This window comes from Neomonachus schauinslandi, chromosome 2 (assembly GCF_002201575.2).
Source record: "Neomonachus schauinslandi chromosome 2, ASM220157v2, whole genome shotgun sequence".
Lineage (NCBI taxonomy): Eukaryota > Metazoa > Chordata > Mammalia > Carnivora > Phocidae > Neomonachus > Neomonachus schauinslandi.
In genome coordinates, this window is record NC_058404.1 from 183439695 (window position 1) to 183460965 (window position 21271).

The 21271-nt window shown below is 41.1% G+C and overlaps 1 protein-coding gene across 3 annotated transcripts in view; it reads right to left on the minus strand.

The window, feature by feature from the left end:
* Positions 1–21271, minus strand: part of ANAPC4 (anaphase promoting complex subunit 4) — a 38141-nt gene extending 16870 nt beyond the window's left edge. For 2 of the 3 annotated variants that reach the window (XM_021679449.1, XM_021679448.2), the window contains exons 1-16: positions 21214–21271; positions 20984–21122; positions 18042–18147; positions 16241–16373; positions 13731–13805; positions 13570–13596; positions 13433–13477; positions 12689–12773; positions 11909–12013; positions 9991–10074; positions 8774–8860; positions 8297–8361; positions 7544–7586; positions 7353–7429; positions 5583–5683; positions 5451–5502 (exon numbers count right to left, since the gene is read on the minus strand). In XM_021679449.1, the coding sequence (XP_021535124.1) occupies positions 5451–5502; positions 5583–5683; positions 7353–7429; positions 7544–7586; positions 8297–8361; positions 8774–8860; positions 9991–10074; positions 11909–12013; positions 12689–12773; positions 13433–13477; positions 13570–13596; positions 13731–13805; positions 16241–16373; positions 18042–18147; positions 20984–21112 (1214 nt within the window). In that variant the 5' untranslated portion in view covers positions 21113–21122; positions 21214–21271. Of the gene's footprint in view, positions 1–5450; positions 5503–5582; positions 5684–7352; positions 7430–7543; positions 7587–8296; positions 8362–8773; positions 8861–9990; positions 10075–11908; positions 12014–12688; positions 12774–13432; positions 13478–13569; positions 13597–13730; positions 13806–16240; positions 16374–18041; positions 18148–20983; positions 21154–21213 lie in introns of those variants that run through there. The other variant, XM_044913013.1, reaches the window with a different exon arrangement.

Genomic DNA, 21271 nt, shown 5'->3' on the forward strand with positions numbered 1-21271 from the left:
AGTAACTGATCTCAAAAACTGAACTTCCTTGAGCTTTACAGAAATGGACCCCCCAAATTTAAGTATAAGTATTATAAGTGGAAGTCATGTTCATTTTGATGAAACTGTCTCTAATATGGACAGGGGTATCACTGCTTAAAAAATCTCTTTAAGCTCACATTTACAAGATAATTACTCTAAGCAAGTAATACCTGCACTTTTCTTTCCTAAATCTCAAAGCCCTTTCCAAGCAAGAAGCTTGGAGAGGTGGGTCAGTATCATTAAGCTAGCTCTCTAGAGTAAAACACTTGACATAAAAAGACTGCGACATTTCTGATGTTACCAAGCAACATAATCAAAACTCTCTTATGGCAAAAATGGAAAAAGGGAAGAAAAGTTCCTTTCTGTCTTTCCCAATCAATACTCTGACCCCCTCCCCACACCCAGCAGGCAGTCCCTGCTCTGCTACAGGTGAACATCAAAATTCTCACTGCCTCAATTTCTTTGTCTATAATCTAAAATAATAATTCTATATTCAACTTACTTCCAGCGAGCCAGAAGTTAAATAAACTACCTTGCATTCATATTGAAAAGTGATCACAAAAAGCTTAATATTTTATATTTACTCTCTGCAAATACGGTGAACCAAAAAATAATTCAACATAGGGGAAAAGCAATGTCATCTCTCCTCTCATTTTGTCTTCTGAACACAAGTGTGTCTCCAACCTCTACCTTCTAAAACTCCATTAAAATGATAATGGAGCGGTGGGGAGGGGTGTGTTATAAACTCACAAAAACAAAAAGGACGGTAGAAAAGAAATTAATTTCAGAAATGTCAGAAAGGACACGAGGCTGACGAAGCTCAACAGAGGCAGCCGCACGCAGGACACGGAGAGGACATCCAGCAAGGAGACTTCCGGCCTGCGACATCCCAGGGACACTCAACCTTGGGAACATCAGGCTCGATGACACGCGGGGCTGGACACAGGAGGACAAACTGAAATACAGAGCAGTCAGTATGTCCTTTCCCCCAAAACGTGAACGCCTACGGGTTTATCTCCCAAATGAAAACGAACGAACGGGGTTCTCCCAAGAAAGCACGTAAACTGGGAAGAACCGAGGGAGCTCCGTGCGGGCGCTGGTGGCCCATGGCACAGCTCTGCACGTCCCGGGCAGGGCACCGAAGCCGGCTTTCTGCTGCCCCAGTCCGCACAGATTCCAAGCAACTTCAAATCACCTCATGAATAAACATGAGTAAACACCGGAGCAGCAGGTACTGGAAGAGAGCTTGCAACAAGACACCAAGACAGACAGAAAAGTGACCCAGGAACGGGAGATCATTCAGGGAATGGCAGGCTTTTAAAAATATCTAATTAATGTCCTCAGAGATTTGAGAAGATGTCTTCTACAAAGCAAGAGCACAGCTTTGAAAAATGATTAAAGAAGTAAGAAAACACATTTGGAAACTGAAAGACTAGGGCTGCCGCGATAAAGAATTCAAGGCAAAGGTTCCGGTAACGGTCACGTCCTCCACCTCACCTGACTACCGATTCCAAAGCTGACAGCCTAGACCCCAGCACTGCCAACGTGAACCCTCTGACTTTTTTTTTTTTTAAATATTTTATTTATTTGACAGAGGGAGACACAGCGAGAGAGGGAACACAAGCAGGGGGAGTGGGAGAGGGAGAAGCAGGCTTCCCGCCGAGCAGGGAGCCCAATGTGGGGCTCGATGTGGGGCTCGATCCCAGGACCCCAGGATCACCACCTGAGCGGAAGGCAGATGCTTAACCACCTGAGCCACCAAGGCGCCCCCTCTCTGACTCTCAATGTCAAGCATGCCACTCACCAACAACCACCTCTCTTCCCAGGGACCTCTCTCCAGCACCTCAGCTTTCGTCTCCCCAAGACTACTGCCCACTGGTTCCCCACCTCTCCTCCCTGTCTCCCACTCACACCATGTCCCCACTTCCCCCCCAAACCAGCTCAAATTCCAGGTTCATTTGAATCATACCCTCGCTTTAATTCCCTCAACCCACTCTGGCTTCACTTTGGTCATGAAGCCTAGCAAATCTAAGTGCTCATCTGCTCTGTGCCCCGGCACAGCTGGCTGGCCCCGACTGGAGAAAAGCCAGCAGCCACGCTGACCGGGGTCACTTCTACTCTCACAAGGGCTCCCCAACTGGCCCTCAGCACCAGCAGCATCTGCCTATTTCGCCCGTTCTTTCTCCCACTGCCTGAGACAACCGGCTCACAGCTTTTCCTTTATTCTTAAACCACCTCCCACCCTTAACCTCCAGCTGACATAACATTGCCTCATCTCATTAAGATGGTAAGAACAGTTGGAAGTGAACGTCTGCAAGCCCCCATGGGCCCGGATACTAGCGTCTGTGACCCTTTCCGCAGCCTTCTCTCCCGCAATTGTGGATACACGATCTTTCCAGCCCATTCCCCAATGCCCCACATTGCTATCCCCTCCCGCACTTTTACTCCAGCAATCCTCTCCTCCCTCCACCATCAATCGTTCCCCTTCCAGAACACCCCATCATATATAAATATGCTCTAACTGCTCCTATCGTAAGAAGATTAAAAAAAACCAACAACTGTTTGCAACTACAATAAAACTGCTCAAGAGACAACATCTGCTGTTTCTTTGCATCTGCTCTCATTCTGTATCCCAACAGCTCCACGACTCCATGACGTGGCTCCGATCAAGGTCACCAATAATCGATTCTAGTAATACTCTGATTATCTGTTCTATTCTTGGTCTTCATCTTACTTGACTTAGCAGCATCTGACAACCGATCCCTCATTCCTTCTTACCACGCTTCCGTCCCTCGGCCTACAGGACACCCACTCTCCTAGTCTTTCTGCCTCTCTAGCTTCCTCTGCTAGCTCCCCATCAGCCCCATTTCTAAATGTTGGAATGTCCATCTCTGGAGTCTTTAAATCTGTCCTCTTCTCTAAGCACACTCACTACTACCTCATCCAGTCTTATGGCCCAAAATAACATCAATGTGTTGATGGCTCCCAAACTGACATGTCCAGCCTGGACCCCTCCCTTGAATACTAGCCTCATATGATCAACAATGTCTTGGACAGTTCCATGAGGCTATCTAACAGACATTTCAGATTTAATATAGCTGACACACTGACCAGGTCATCAAAATTCACATCACTAAGGAAGCGCAGACACAGACATCATTTGCTTGCCTCCGGATGTGACACCTTGAGAAGGACACTCCTCCAGTTATGTAGTATTCTGGCCAGGGATATATAACCTGAATCTAATCATAAAAATACCAGATAAACCCATATTGAGGAACATAAAATACACATATACAGTTTATATAGTCTCTCCCAAGTCTTCTCCATTTCCGTAAATGTCAATCCTACTCTTCCAGGTGCTCAGGACCTAAACTAATAATTACCCATGACTCCTATATTTTACCATCCACACACAATCATTCAGCAAATCCTGTTATTTCTACTTTGAAAACACACCCAGATTCCGACCTCTTTGGATTCTAACCACCATTTCTCTCTTGGCTTCTGTCGTTGCCCTCTTTTAATTTATTCTCAAAACTAAGCAAATAACAAAAGGATCTTTTATTTATTTATTTATTTATTTATTTTTTTTAAGATTTTATTTATTTGAGAGAGAGAGAATGAGAGAGAGAGAGAGCACACATGAGAGAGGGGAGGGTCAGAGGGAGAAGCAGACTCCCTGCTGAGCAGGGAGCTCAATGTGGGACTCGACCCCGGGACTCCAGGATCATGACCTGAGCCGAAGGCAGTCGCTTAACCAACTGAGCCACCCAGGCATCCCAACAAAAGGATCTTTTAAAAACCTAAGTCATATCCTTTCACTCCATGACCTTAACTGCTTCTTCTTATATCCAAAGTAAAAGCCAAAGTCCTTCCAACTGCCTACAGACTCTATACAACGTGGCCCATCCTCCTCTCTCAACTCATCCTCTATCTCTCACCCTCTGTTGCTCAACTCACTTCAGCAGTGGCTCTCGAGGCATGCTCCAAACTCAGCGCCTTCACACTTGCTGTCTCTTTTACCAAATATCAATGACTCACTTCTTACAACATCATCATCTCAGCGAGGCCTGCCCTATGTGAAATCGCATCCCTTAGGTCCCCCTTCCCTGCTTGGTTTTTCTCACCACTACTCACACTATCTGCCTTGCTATATATTTTAATCATTCATTTCTTTATTGTCTATCTCACCACATTAAAATATAAGATCCATAAAGATTTTACCAGTTTCGTTCACTGCTGTATCCTCAGCATCTAGAATAATGTTTAAAATATAGTTAAGTACTCAATAAATGTCTACGATGAATGACAATGTTGGGTAAATAAGTCAAGAAAATTTCTCAGGAAATAGCAAAGACACAAATATGAGAAATATGTGAGGAAAAACAGAAGACACAGATCAGTTCACCGCCTAATATCTGACCAACCAAGTTTCTAGAACAAAAATCTAATTAAAAAAAAAAAGAAAAGGAGATTACCAAAATAATAACAGAATTCAGGTTCAAATGGTATTTTCTTATTATCAGCGTAATGAAAAGACCCATATCTAAAAACACTACTGTGAAATTTCAACATATCAAGGATAAAGAATGAAGCTTTGAGAGATGAGAAACCAAAAAACCTCCATAGAGGGATGAGAATCAGAAGCACCAGACCTTCCATCAGCCACAAAAAGGCCAGCATACGATGAAGCAATACTTTCAAACTTCTCTGAGAAAATGACTTCCCCTTCATCATCCTATACCCATTGGACACCATCAATAAAGTGTGAAAGTAGGAGAAAAGACACACAGTTTATCGTCTCGTAGCTACTTCCTGAGTAAGTCACTGGAGGATGTTTCCCAACAAAGTGATTAAAGGAAGCATGAAGCAAAGGAGATCATGAAGTCCGGATCTAAGAGAAAGCACCCAAGTGCCTGCCTGAGGGCTTCCGGGGCGGTGGGGGGAGGCCAGAGGAGGAGCCATCAGGGACTGAGGGGGCCCCAGGGCGTGATCCTGCCCTGCAGACAGGGGGAGAATCTAAGGATGTGATAAAGGCAGAAAGAAGAAAACAAAGTCTAGGAAAAACAAACACAGAGAAGAAGAATTTCTAAAACTGGATAAGTAAAAGACATGCAGTACAGTTACACAACTTAGAAGTATGGAGGTAAGCTGCAGAAGAACTACAAACAGAAACAGTTACAGGAGTTAAAAGGATTCCCCGTGGAGAGGGGACTGGAGTGAGGATGGGGGCGGTGGGGGAGAGTATAATACCGCTTTAACTGATGAGACGGCTGTGTTATTGCTTGTTTTAATCACGAAAAGGTAATAACTTTGATAAAAGCATATAAAACCCATTTTAAGAAAATCATGACAATTTGCTGGGTTCTTGCTTATAAGGATAAAATATTCTCAGGTCAATGATTCCAGGTATCCCCAATACTTACTGAAGAAGTTCATTTGCCTTGAGTATGAAAGAACCCACAGCGGTAATAGCATCTGAAGAGAAATAAATAAACATCATTTTTCTAGTAAGTAAAGTGTGTTTAATGTATTCTATTGAAAAATTAAATTGCTACCTTCAATTCCTGCAGCATCTAGTCCAAGAGGTTCATATTTTTGCTTCCACGAAGCCATTCCTTTCAGTTCACTCAAATGGTACAATAAAGACTCGGAGCCACTATCAAAACAGCAGAAGTAAGTTACTATCATTACCATCATCAAGGTGGCAGACAGCTACTTCCTCACCTAAATATTTCCAAATTTTCAGAAATAAAAAACGAAAGTAACTTCAATTTTCTTTCTATGAGAAATGATCATTTCTCAAAATTTTCTCTAAAAGCCGTAACAGAACCATTTGGCCATCCGGACAACTGAGATGAATACATGACCGTAAGATTTAATCTTACAAGATCACATTATGTTCTACAGTTAGCCCTGGCACTTTGAAGACAGTCATATGGTCATCTTATTTACCCAAAAGCTATGTATTTAGCATTCAACAAACATGTATTAAGCTCTAGCTTTAAGTCAGCACTGTGCTACATACTGCGGACACAACAGTGAACAAAGCGAAAGGATCCTTACGGCACTGACAGTCTCATCGTGGGGGAGGACACTCATAAGCACATCAGACAGTATATCATTCCAACTATCATAAATGCCTAGAGGGAAATGCACACGAGTGCAGGTCTAATTCAATAACCTGACCTAATCCGGGGAATTGGGGAAGGCCTCTCGGAACAAGTAAGATTTTAGCTAAGGGGTTCAAGTAAAGAGCAAGGTGGGAGTGTTCCAGAAGGCAAGACGGATGCACAAAAGCCCTGAGTAGGAAGAAAAAAATGTCAAGTCTGGTAAGCCCACCAGTGCGCATGAAGCAGAGAGGCAGATGTGTTAAAGGCTATGCAAAGGTCTTGGTCCTGAGAGCAATAGGAAGGCCCTGGAAGTTTTTAAGTAAGAGTAACATGATCAGATCTGCTGTGGGGAATACATTTGAGGCACACATATATATTTGTGGACTGGAAACCAGGCCAAAGGGCACTGCAGTGACCCAAGGCTGAGATGATGTAGTAAGGGCTAGGGAACTCAGCATAAAGGGATTTACCAAAATTTAAGTCAAACTCCGAGCAGCCACATGCAAACTGCTTCACTGAGGGAGCTGTGGATAGAAATAGCATGAGACCTGAAGATCGGAGACAGAGTCTGGCAGTGACACTTAGTAACTTCAGGCCAGTATGGGTTTCGGTTTCTTCTTGTGTAAAAGGAGGAAAATCATAATCAACACCTTGCCAAAGTGTTAAATGCAAAAACACGTAACATGCTTTGTAAACTGTAAAATGATAAATATAATTTCTCTGCTCAAGAAAGGGTATATGGGGATGCCCGGGTGGCTCAGTCGGTTAAGCACCTGCTTTGGGCTCAGGTCATGATCTCAGGGTCCTGAGATCGAGTCCCGCATTGGGCTCCTTGCTCAGCAGGGAGCCTGCTTCTCCCTCTCCCTGCCGCTCCCCTGCTTGTGCGCTCTCTCTCTCTCTCTGACAAATAAATAAAATCTTAAAAAAAAACAAAAAAAGGTATATGCCTTTTCAAAATATACGTCATGGTTGTCTGGCTGGGAAAAAACGCCCAGATAGAGAGCCTAACCCAGTGAACAGATGTTTGAAAATTATTTCAAGATTTACCATTATTGACTCTTTATATCTTGGGCACTCCAAGATTCCCCTCAAGTGCCAATGCAACAATTTTAGCTAGAAAAGGCTAAAAAAAAGAGAGAATGCCAGCTGATGAAGAACACCGACACATGCAGTACGTGTAGACACAATACCAAAGATTCAACATCACCTTCATACCTCTGTAAGTGACTTATAACCAATTTTTGTATACTAGAATATGATGACTCTATAGACTGGCCAAGCTTCTTTAAGCCCTAAGTAAGAGAAAAAAATATATTTAGCATATAAGTAAGATATTGCATGCTGCTCTAAAAAAAATTAAGAATGTGCACATAAGCCATTTAAAGACAAAGATATTTTAGCTGCACCTTTACTGTTAACTGGTTCATTAAGAGGGTCTGAAGTTCAGCACTACAATGAAAAAGAAAGTATTTTTAGTCTTCTCTATTCAAAATGTGAATGCAGCACTTAAAACTTTTAAAAGTAAAAACAACATTTTTAAGCAAAATAAACAAAAAGAAATAGCCCAACAAAAATTAAGACTTTGTTGTACTCAAAAAGGGACAGAAAACAGGAAAAATAAAGTCCAGAAACAGACTGAAGTATATTTAAGATGTACTGAATGCTAAAATGGCATTTCAAATCCATAAGGAGAAAGAGTAATACCCAATAAATTATGTCGGGCAATTATCTAAACCTTCAGAAAAAAAGAAGTTAGTCTTCCATAGCATATAACCAAATAAATCACATCTGGAACATGTAGATGGAATAAAACATAAACTATAAAAAAACTCTAGAAGAAAACACAATTTTTGAATACTCTTAAGATGGGAAAGGTCTTTTTAAGAATAACGCTAAGGCAGATACCATAAAGGAAAAGACTGACGGGACCATAAAAAACTAGAAATTTTTTTACACATTTAGAAATACATATATGTATTATAGACATAGAAAATGATTACATTTACAAAAAATGCATAGAAAATCTAGAAAAATAAATACTATTTTTTATTATGTACCAGAATTTTCTATTTTTTTACAATGAATATGAATTCCTTTCAAAATAAAAAACTACTGTAAAAAAGAAGAAAAAGCAAGAGCACCTAATATGAGTTTACTACCTTGCTTTCCCCCATAACAGCAAGTGCATGAATTCATCTTGCACAGAAGTGGTTGTGCTCTTCTCCTAGACAAAATGGATAACATCATGATACATATTTTTTAAATTATACCCATGTATAATTCAAAATTAAAACTATAGGAGCATGACTCCCTTCCTTTTCCTTAAGCTTCCTTCAAATCCTTATTTAAATTGATTATCTGACTATCGGTTCATGGAGAGTAGACAGTCAGCTCTTCCAATACCCGTCCTGACTCTCCACGCCCCACCTGCTCCACTTCACAGACCCACCTAGGTTGTCCTGATGCGAGGAGAGCCCTTCCTCTCTGGGGAAACAGTGTGTGATCAGACCAAGCCATCTGAAAGCTTGACCTTCATCTTTTACAAACCCGACCAGTATCCATCAGGTAGCTCGGGAAGTCAATGAGGACAGCGTGCCCGTTTCCACTCCTTCCAGGGGAAACCTCACAAACATTACCTGTACAAACTTGGTGAGACGAGAATCCATCTGCATCAGTATTTCTTCCCAGGCTTCACACATACACGTTAGTGACAAATTTATATACTATTAACAAGAAGGGAAAAAAAATAGCTATCAGAATAGTAAAAAAAAAAAAAGAAAGAAAAGAAAAGAAACTACATAAATCAATTTGCTAAGTAATATATGCTTCTTCCTGCCAACTATCTCAAAGAAATCCAGAATTTACTTTCAATCATTTTTAACTCACCCTGTGAAAGAGAAGACCACAGCTAATGCTTGATAACCACTTAACCATCAAACATTCGGAAATTAAGTTTTTATCTGGTAAAACAGACATCCTCCAGCTTTTTATATGTATGTTTCATGTACACGAACTGTCAAAATGCTGGTTGAGTCAGCTATTCAATTTTCAAACAGAATCCTTAAAAAGGCACCGATGTGCAGAAATCTTTGACATCAAGTAAGTCAGGGACTGTGGCAGACTGAAAAAGAACAGCCACAGTTCTTTGTAGCTCCTCTATCCAGAAGCAGACTCCATCTCCCTAGTCCCTGAATCTGGGCTGGCCTTGAGTGAGTCTTGCCGTGACCGACACACAGCAGAAGGGACACCGAGTCCAAGGCCTCCAAAGGCTCTGCACGTTCCCCCTTGCACTCCTGACACCACTGCTGTGGCTGCCACTTCAGGAATGAGCCCGCGCTAGCCTGCTGGGAGATGGCACATGGGGAGCCACCACGGCTAAGAGACACTCAGACCAGCCAGCTGGCCACTGACACACGACTGGGCCAGGCTGCGATGAGCTGAAGCTGGCCCGGATCAGCAGAACCTTCTAGCTGGCCCAGGCCAAACTGTGGACTGACTAAGACACTGACCTACAGAACCATGGCTAATTTGGGGTGGGTGTTTATGTACAAGAGTGAATTGATATGATGGCTGTTTCCCATAAGGCTTGATTTGCAGTAAGCCTTTTCAAATTCCAAAATGTTATTTCACTTAGGGGATTATTTTTAAAAGATTTAAACTACTTTTTTCTTTTCTGGTGGGAATAGATTTTCAATTAAATTTCTTTTTCTTATTAACGGACATTATAAGATTATCAGAATAGACACTTTATACCACAGTTAGCTTTACAGAATAAAATTTGCAAGTGTTTTATTTATAGACTGTTAGAAACTTAAGAGTAAATGTTCACATAAAACAAGTTACAAATAAATACCTGTAAAAGGGCTGAAATGTGAGTAAACTTTCTAGCCATCCGAGTTACTTCAGGTAAGAAAGAGTACAATAGATTGGTTTCAAGCTATAAAATCAAAATAAAGTGAGTTACAATCACACACACTTCTTTTAAAGATAAATCAGTCCCAGCTAAAAAAAAAAAAAAATCCTACAATTTAGAAGAGTCAAGGTCTAAGTATGTATCAGAAAGACTATGTCTGAATTCTGCTACCTTTGAGCCTAATACTTTGAAGACTAAAAGAACAGAACTTCAGGATTTTCTAATCTGCCATGTTTAAGTGTGCACAGGTCACCCCTCTCTAGGTTAGCAATGCCATCTCCATAGCTAGATAAATATAATAATCTATTTTGTAACACTATGAGAATTTAAGAAATGATTACAAATATACATAAAAAGTTTTTAAAGAACTATAAGCTACTGATAAAGACAAGCTAAATATCCATTACAATGGTGTAAGAATTATCTTAATAAAGCTGTTATTTAAAAAAATATCCATTACAAACTTCAAAGAAATAGTGAATCATTTTATTACAGCATCAAATGCAATCCTAGAAATCATATTTTCACGGAATCTTAAGATGAAGAGTAAATATGACCAACTATTCTGGGGATCAGGACGTCAAGAGTTCCCTGATGCTCTGAATACAACAATGAATACTGGAAAGCATCAGACACAGTGCATCCTGCATCTTTTTGTTCTACTTTTGTTTGAGAATTCGCGCATCCTTAAGCTAAGTGGCTGGGTTATTTGGCATGAAAATCTAGGGAAGGGGAACCTAGCTGGCTCAGCTGGTGGAGTGCAACTCTTGATCTTGGGGTTGTGAGTTTGAGCCCCATGTTGGGTGTAGAGATTACTTAAAAATAAAATCTTAAAAAAAAAAAAATCTAGGGAAGACTTTCCTAAAGGCAAGGCTACAATCTAAATACTCTATAGGAGCCCACAGTTTCCACAACTTACAATATAAACAGCATACAGTACAAAAGGTGTTTTCCAACTTTTTTTTTTTTAAGATTTTATTTACTTATTTGACAGAGAGAGAGAAATCACAAGTAGGCAGACAGGCAGGCAGGCAGAGGGAGAGGGAGAAGCAAGCCTCCCACTGAGCAGGGAGCCCGATGCGGGGCTCGATCCCAGGACCCTGGGATCATGACCTGAGCCGAAGGCAGATGCTTAATGACTGAGCCACCCAGGCGCCCCAGTTTTTCCCAACAAGAGGCAATGTGTTGGTGAAGAGCACTGACTCTGGAGCCACCCTGCCCAGCATCACTTCCATATGAGTGATACCGAGCAAGTTCTGCAGTTTCTACTTATCTATAAAATAGGGATAATAATAGGACCTACCTATTAGGTTGCTGTGAGGATTCAAATGATTTATACTGAATCACTCAGTACTTGGCACATATTAAACAAATGATAAGTATTAGCTTTTATTATTTTTAGGATCAGAGTCCTAAGAACACACCTGATAGAGGGGTGCCTGGGTGGCTTAGTTAAGCGTCCAACCCCTCATGATTTCATGGGTGGTGAGATGGAGCCCCATGACAGGCTCTGAGCTCAGCACAGAATCTGCTTGGGATTCTCACTCCATCTCACTCTCCCCCTCCCCTTGCTCACACTGTCTCTCTCAAATACATAAGTAAATCATAAAAAAAAGAATACTTGGTACAAAGATAAACTGGTATAGCAACCAATTAACATGGTCATTAATAAACTATCAAAACACTGTTTTTATGAAAACTATACTGGGCCCTGGGAATAATAAAGTGTTCACTAGAGTAAGATTCTATATATGAGATTTAGAAGCTCCAAGTTGGGTTTTTTTTTCCCTTGCTTTGTTTTAATAACACCTTTAAAAAATGAATTTACTGTCTGCTGCTACCAGGTTTCCACACTTACCTGGAAGTATGAGACCTCCGAAGCACCGCCAGCAGAAACCTCTGTGACCACTGACAATGATTTCAAATCACTGGATAAACACAATGCAAGACAAGTACCAACGATCTGTAAAAGAGTCAAATCCCCTGGTCCATTTAGTATTATTGCTAGTCTGCACCTGCTTATAATACAGGCAACAGAAACTCATGGAACTCTCTAAAGCAGAAACACACACGCCTGACGCCTTCCACGCATGTGCAGGAAGGAAGGTGTGTGTACCCCCAGTCCACACCCCTCATGGACACACACCCCTCCATCAGGGGTCCCAAATCAAGTGCTGGAGAGCCTACAATATATCCTCTTCCCCTCAGAAATGGCAAGAATAGGACGGAAAAGCTGTGGACAAGACCGAGACTTAGCAACCAGCACAGATCTGGTCCTAAGTAGAAGATCGCTCCTCATGATGTTCGTCACGTTCCAGTCACAAACTGTAGCTCTAGCCCTGACTACAGACTAGAAAACCATTGAATCGTAATCAAGTGTATCATGTCAATCTTTTTCTTAAGAAAAACTTGATTAATTCCACTAATAGTACCTGATCTTCATAGATACCCTATCACCACTATTTTATCTTAGTAATAAAATTATCCTCTTAACATTTAAAAATGAGTAACTCCAATAACTGAAACTGAGAAAAATACCCTGGTGTTTTAATTTTTTTTCCATAAATCAGTTAGCTGGTATATTCTAGGTGGTATATTCTAAGAGAAATGACGTGGAAAATTTTAAAGGAAAACTTACCCCCGTGACTCGAGCAATTTTGAACATTCCATACGCATAAAGCTCGATAAATCCAGAGCTTCCTCCGAGGACAAGAATATTAAGCCTAATTAAAAGGAATGTAACAAGCTGAGGACATCAGAGAAGACCGAGTTCTTAAACCAAGATGTAAGTTGTTCTTGCTCTCAGATAATCTGCATGCTAAGACTTCCCTGTGGGGAAACTGAAACCCCAAACAAATTCACCAATACTCAATATTCAATCACACTGGGCTTCTTCCTTTTCTCAAAGGAACATAAATTTGCTCTAGCCTAAAAAACATCGGTTTATAGTAAAATAAGGCTATAGTATTTTAACAACTACTGTATTTATATACTCTCAATAACAACACAATCCTTTTTCCACCTAATAGAAAGTGCCGTTAGTTGTTTCACGGCTCTGATGCTAAATGTATTAAAAGGGCTTTAAAAACTTGAAATATTTAATTTTAATTTTAGAAACGCTAGTAACATCTATCCTCCTTTACTTTTAAAATAAACAAAGGTACATTATAGTATTATTGAACTTGACACAATCAAAGACCATACAATAAAAACAAGTAAATAATAGACACTAATGTCTGTATATTGTTCAGTGCTGTTTGTCAGCAGGGAAATAACATAACACATAAAGGAACTGCCCTTGAAACTCTGAACTCTTGTCTCAAATATCAAACACCAACTTTAAGAAATTAGACTTGTTATTTAAGATATTTGCAAACTTTACCTGACGTCTCCCAAAAGCTTAATAATTTCATCAGAATTTTCTTCACTAAAATATAAAAATAATTGGGTTACCTTTCAACTACATCTTTCAACTAATAAAAGATTATTTTACCTGAAAACAAAAAAGGCATATCTTACCTAAAAATTTTTGAGGTGTTGCTGTAACTAGAGAAAAACAGAGACTAGTGTAAAAAGCAATAGAAATATGTTTTTAAAAACACATGAGAAAATCATCACAGTGTCAAAGGAAATAGAAATCTGCAAGACGGATTCCAGTGAAATTCAACTCTGATACTTACTTTTTTGGCAGGGTAGGTAGTTTAGGTAAGAGAAGATTTGATTCATCCTCAGCATTATAAAAGGATGTTAGAACACTGAAAAGAAAAGCCAAGAAGAAGCATTACTAAAACACCAAAGATTTTACTTGTTTTTCCATTAAAAAGTACTTTTTTAAAAAACTGCCCAGTTTTACATATTATATACAATACCAAGTAAACAGATGCCACACATACTTTACTATTATAAAACAGTCATTGTAATAATCACAAACAACAAACAAAAAAATAGGAAATTCTTCATTTACAAGGGGCCTTGTTTCTGGGGGGGGGAAAAACCCAGCCACTTTACACTTAGAGGAATAAATATTAATAAATAATTTTCTCTATGTATTCAGTATTAGATACTAAGAATTTAGGATTTTTTTTTTTTTAAAGATTTTATTTATTTGAGAGAGAGCAAGCAAGAGAGAGAGAGAGAGCATGAGCAGGAGGAGGGGCAGAGGAAAAGGGAAAAACAGACTCCTCACTGAGCAAGAAGCCCGACATGGGGCTTGATCCCTGGACCCCAGCATCATGACCTGAGCTGAAGGCAGATGCTTAACCGACTGAGCCACACAGGCATCCCAAGAATTTATGATTTTTTTAACTCTCATCTAAGAACCATCTAAACACATATGAATATCAAGGGTGAATGTGGGTTTTAAAGAACACTGCAGTAATTATCTCATTTAACTGTGGGTTCTACGGCTTATATACATTTGGGGATTTGACAATCCAGCAAGTATCTAAGACGACACCACGCATTTTGAAATAGTCTTGCTTATTCCCTTTTCTCAATTTTACCTCCAAATAAGGGTGGTAATAAATGAGTGAAAAGGTGACTTGGCACACGTTTTTTTCCCACTTTAACACAAACTTGGTGTCCTGAGAGATCCTGGAATCTCCACATTATATTTCTAAACTATTAGTAGGAAGTATGTTAGGATACACTTAGCAGGTACCTTGAATGGGATAGAAATGACATGGTGTACTCTGCTCCTCTAAGCATTGATAAATTCACATGACCATTTGCAACCCTGGATTATTTGATGATGCATTAATTATAGATAAATGTTTTATCTATAGTGAATTTCAAACACCAGGTGAGATCCTTATTATTCAATTTTTTATAGACTCCCCCTTTAGTTAATTTGAAATTAACTTAAAAGTTTATTAGAAAGGAAAAACTGGGGCGCCCAGGTGGCTCAGTCATTAAGCGTCTGCCTTCAGCTCAGGTCATGATCCCAGGATCCTGGGATCAAGCCCTGCATTGGGCTCCCCGTTCGGTGGGAAGCCTGCTTCTCCCTCTCCCACTCCCCCTGCTTGTGTTCCCTGTCTCGCTGTGTGTCTCTCTGTCAAATAAATAAATAAAATATTTAAAAAAAAAAAAGAAAGGAAAGACTATTGGTAAGAAAATTATCACATTTCCTAAAAAAAAAAAAAAAACTTTTATTTTCAGTATTAGATAAACCCATTTATTTTTTAGGCCATCTTGACTGCAAACCTGGTATATGACTTGAATGTAGACTAAGGCAAAGTTATTTTCATGAGACCAGGAAACTATCAAGACCACAGACACAGAAAGAACTCATTCAACATCAAAACAAAGCACTGAGGAGCACCTGGGTGGCTCAGTCAGTTAAGCATCTGCCTTCAGCTCAGGTCATGATCCCAGGGTCCTGGGATGGAGCCCCACATTGGGCTCCCTGCTCAGCGGGGAGTCTGCTTCTCCATCTCCCTCAGCCCCTCCCTCTGCTCATGCTCCCTCTCTCTCTTTCTCAAATAAAATCTTTAAACAAACAAAACAAAACAAAACAAAAAACCCCAGAATGCTCAACTTAGCACTTTTTGTACTCTGAGGATATTTACGAAGATGCAAAAAAAACGCCCAAGCTCCGAAAGAAATGGGTGGCAAAAAGGAACAAAGAACCTCAATTTGCTAATCAGTAATTTTAATTTCTGCTACTTGAAAGAACAAATCACTACCCATAGAATTTCACTCATACGTGGAATTAAGGAAGAAAACATGAACACACAGGAAGGGGGGGGGAAGAAAAAAAGGAGAGAGGGAAACAAGCCATAAAAGACTCAATGACAGAGAACAAACTGAGGGCTGATGGAGGGAGGTGGGTGGGGGATGGGTTAATGGGTGATAGACATGAAGGAGGCCACTTGTGATGAGCACTGAGTGTTGTATGTAAGTGATGAATCACTGAATTCTACTCCAGAAACCAATATTGCACTGTTAACTACCTAAAATTTAAGTTAAAAAAAGAAAGAAATAAGAAAGTATAAAGCACTGATATTAACTACTAAAAATAAAAAGCAAAGACAAATCTTAGCCCTTCAGGCATATAAACTGAAAACCCAAAGTTAAATGCAGCGTGCCCATGCTCAACACTCAGATCCTCCCAAGTGTCCGTTTTAATCCCAGCAGGCGCACAGCTGTCCCACGGCGGCTGCTGGAGTCGTCCTTCCAATCCTTCCTCTACCTGCTTTCTGCAGTCACTTCCATCCAATGCATACAAGACACTGGGGCCTCCACAGAGAAGGAATGCAAGCTTTCAGGTTTCTCTACATCGCACAAAACGATTTTCTTGGTGTCCGCAAGAGCAAAGGCCAAAACTGAAACAAGAAGAGACGATGAGGATGACTTACTGTAACAGTCAAGAAAACGAAATGGCTATTTCACTTCTTGCCCAGTTTTACTATTTTAAATGTATCATCATCATAGAAATTATTTAACCTAAAAATCCTTCCTTTAAATAATATTTTTTAAAATGGAAAGCTATCTTTACATGTAGTTATGCTGTCATCTAAGCTTATTTTCAAAGGCTCAAACTCTCATGAGTGACCGACTACTTTCTCGTGTACTGCACTTAACGTCTTACACATCTTACACATCAAAGCCTCTGGACTGGAGCCCTGCTTCCAAGCAGAAGATACAGAACAGGTCTCAACAGACAAACAATAATATCCTATCACCAAGATATGCTGGTCTTGTAAACGTGCCTAACCGGTGAGAAGTGATTCCATCTGCTTAGTTCTTAGAAAGTTCAGTATTCCCTTTTGTTCCTAACCCTTCATGGGAAACGAGACCATCAAATGCTGATGAGTCTTGTTTCTTTCACTGTGGCTGAATTATCTAGCATAGTCTCTCCACACAGGTCACTAACATCTTCCTAACACATCAAATTAAGAATTTCTAAGTAGAGGGCTATGCATTTCACGGTATACCAAGACACACAATTTTGCAAGATGTGAGGCAACCCACATCTCCTCTTCTTCAAACAATTTAAAGCAATCTTGAAATAATCCTTACCTAAAAAACCTTATTTCACTGTCCAAAAACACAAGGTATATTTTTTTAATGATAAAAAATTCATCTACTTATATACATTTCAACACACACAGACTTTCATGATTTATTTTTGAGATTCTGGTGTTTTGGATGAATAGTGCAAGATCTCATAATGCTACTTATAAAAGTCCTCTAATTTTACACATACCCTTTTTTTGTTTTTTTATTAAAAGATAAAACGAGAGCTGAACAGGCTTTCCAGGTGTTTTTACAGACTCATTTATATTTACCAGAAAAAAATTAAGCAATAAGGAATACATATCATTTTACAAAAATGATTCAGTTTTTTTTCCTTAAAGCACCAATGATAACAGATGAACTTTAAGCTGTATAATTTATAGCATTTTACTGTATTGACTCTGTGTACAGCAGCTCAAATCACGACTGTCATTGCAAAAACAACAGGTGGAAGCATAAGAAGCTACAAAATAAAGGGCACGCGGAGAAAGAGGAAGGAATGGGGTCAGAGCTGATAGTCCTTCAGGTGAGACAAGCATTCGTGCCAAGAGAATATTTATGAGCTACACATTTAATGTTAACATACATTTTGGGGAGAAAAGACCACAGTGGTACTCGACAGACTAGTGAATGGTAGATGGAACGTGGGCCATCAATGCAGGACAAGACAGCGCCAACAGCAAAGCCTAAGTATTTTGTACATTCCACAGATTTTATTCTAGCGTTACCTTTGCCAAAAAGTCAAATTTCATTTTAGAGAGATCTCAGCCAAGAAACAACATAGTAAAATTAATCTCAACTCTATGAAAACACTTCAAAGCTTCCAAAAAGCAAAGCTCCCAAGCTGATATTTAGTATACAATAAGAATATAATAAGAACAATAAATTCTTTCAGGAAATAAGCTTTCTTTACAAAATACTTTTTTTGTTAATAATAATAATAATAATGTATTTTCAAAGAATCCTATCATTACGTTTGCCATCTGGTCTCCAAGCCAGACAGGTCACTTCCTTTCCTGTATTTTCATTTGGTGGAAAACTCCAAACTCGATGAAAACTTGCAAGTCGGTGAAGTAAAACCTAAAACAAAACAGATACATGGCAAAAAATTAAAAATCCATTTCCAAAACTGAAATAAACCTAGATCCTCACTATAAATCTTTAAATATAATCTCAAGCATAATATTTAGCTATCAGAAGAAATTAGAAGACAACAAGGTCTGAATGAACTGAAGGTATATTCAAAGCGATGGGTGAAACAAGACCTAATTTAACCCTGTACTCTATACATTTTCCTATCTTCTATGTCAATAAGAGACTTATCTTTTAGAAAGAAATAAGGTTGTCCAAGAAGATCATGATAGAAAAAGAAATAAGGAACATAAAAAGCAGAAAAGTAGCTGTAATAGTCAAATAACACCAAACTTGGAATCAGACACCTTGGGATGGAATTTCAGCTGTGTTGCTTACTGGCCATAGGTCTTGGGCAAGTCACTTAGCCATTCTAAATTTCCACTTCCACACGGGAAAATTCCTAGGGTCAAGATGTGCCCCAGAGCTCCTTCTGACTCAGAAATAAAGCTGTCCCTACTCCATCCTCTACACAACCACTGAAAATAAGGAACTGCATGCATCCCTGCAGACCCTCCCACACCTTCTCAGGTCCCCACACTCACAGCTTCACCTCTCCCACTTTACCTCACAGCACTCTTCACTCCTGGTACATTGGCCCCCACAGGGAATCCTTCATTCCCTAAACACAGTGCTCTTCTCCGAGCCCTTATTTCCAAAACCTTTCCTCTGTGCCCTCTGAAATTCACAACCAGGTATCATCAAGATGCCCATATCCATCTAAAACTAATGATGTAATGTATGGTGATTAACATAACAATAAAAAATTACTGGGGGGAAAAAAAAAAGAAGCCCATATCTTCCTTCTCTTCCCTGAAATGTGTTTCTCACCCAAGGACATCGCTTTCCAGCAGGATTCTCAGGTAATAGCCATGCTGCATCCCATGTTCCCCATTCTACTGGGCCAGGAGATGAAGGTGGTTTCCTCCTTGATTCCCGATGCCATTTCTGGATGACTTTTCTTCTCTAAAATCCTCTAACTCTGAATCATATGCAATCACACCATACTACCCACTACCCCTCTTAACTGCAGTTCCCTAAAGACCCCTAGGCCATCCCCCTCGTTCCTGGAAGATCTGGACTCCTGTCTGACTCACTCATGCTTTCCAACACTATTCATCCCCATTTTTGGTGATTTCAAGAGCTACGATGTCCTGGCTTTTCAGTGCTCAACTACCTTTCTTCCAATGGTCACGTCTTCTACTCACCTCAGTCACTCCTGGGGTCATGCCCTTGACCTTGTCCCTACAGTTACACGTGCTGCCATAATGTCTCAAACCTCCCACCTTCCATCACTGTCTCTATCCTTCTAGTTCATCCCTACTAATACCCAACTTCAATTCTTCAACCTCACCAAGTCCTACAACCCACTGATCCCACCTACTCATTATCCCTCACTCACACATGCCCCCACTTCCATACTTAATCCGAGGATCATCATTACCATCGCCCCTCTGACATGTAACTTTAACTCCCTTGCATCTTTCTTGCTATGTGACATTTGCAAAACAACAACCCTGGTGAAACCCAACCATGCCTACACCCACCCAGTCGAACAGAACAGCAGAGACACAACCGTGCTCACTAGATTCCCTCAAACTGCAAGACCACTAACCTCCGTGGCTCTTAACACTGACCAGCAATCTTATTAAGTTTCCCTAGTCTGCCTGCCTTGTCAGCTTTTCATACCCCGCCTTTCCCCTCAAACTTCCAATATTTTCTCCTCCATCCTCACTCCTGGACAGCACTCTCTCTTCTTCACTGAGGAAATGGAAACAAGTGCCCACTATCACATCTACACATCTAGTCGCACCGATGCCCCATCCTCTCCCTTCTGGCCTGCTGCTCTGGCTCTCCTCTCTAGAGCATGAAGAGTTCCAAGGCGCAGTGGCAAAGGAGAGGGACCAGAAGACATCACAGAGGGCCTTGAGAAAGGAGCCATCAAGGCCTGATGAGAAGCTATTAGTAGTCAACAGAGTGAGGCAGCTTTGCAGGCTCCTAAGTATTCCTTACCACCTGGTGGCGACACCGGTCTGCACACAGCACAACTCTCACCTGGCCAGGTAACTCTCAGGAAACCTGCCCAAAGGCCAAAGGAGGAAAGATGCAGAGCTGAAGGTTTCCTCACACAATGGCTGCCAGGTAACCAGGCCTCTCAGGAGAAAGGTAGAAGCAGCGGGTATACCTGACCAAGCCTAGTGTGATATGCACTAGAAACGCTAAGTGACAACACTCATGTACACTCCGTCAGGACCCCAGGGAAGCATCACTCCCTTCCTAAATGTAAAGGTATTTTTAATAGGAGGTGGCGATCCGGTCCACGGTAGGAAACCTGGACAAGGGATTCTGGATTTTTTTAACGTATCCTCTGCGGCAGCTACATGCATGCACATTCGCAGCTCCGGTATGACAGTAACTCATCCTCCTCCTGTTACGAAACCGTAAGCAAATTCAGGGCTGGGTCTGTGGATCTACTATTTCTAGTTGATGACTGACACATTATGGGCTCTTAAAAAGCCCATTTAACAAATGACTAAAAGAGACTCGGGGAAAGCAGGGCTGTGCGACTATGCTGTGTGAAAACTGTTGTTTTCGCCATGAAATACGGGAAATGGGCACATAAATGATCCTCCCCGTATATGCTCCCTTCTACTTCCACCTAAGGTTTACAGCTGCTTGGAAAAGAAGGGGGCGGGGCCCACATGCGGCCCAGCGAGTCCACAAAAGGGGAAACTGAGGCTGGGCCAGGCTGCAACGCGCTCGCTGTCGGGTCGGGCTCACTCACCTCGCCTGCCGTGTTGGCCAAAGCGATGAGATCCCGCTTGGGTGACCAGACCAGGAAAATGATCTCCTGCGGCAGCTGCTTCTCTCCCACCACCCGGAAGGACGGAAAACAGGTCGGAAAACGCAACATGGGGGCGGCACTGCAATGACACCCCAGTCAGAGGCCGGCAGGGGCCTTCCGTGGCCGTCCCGCCCCCGGCCCTCCCCCGAGCGCTCCGACCCCGGCGGTACCTGGGAGACCCCTCTCCGCGGCCTACGCGATCCCGGCCGCCTCTCCCTCCCTCCACGG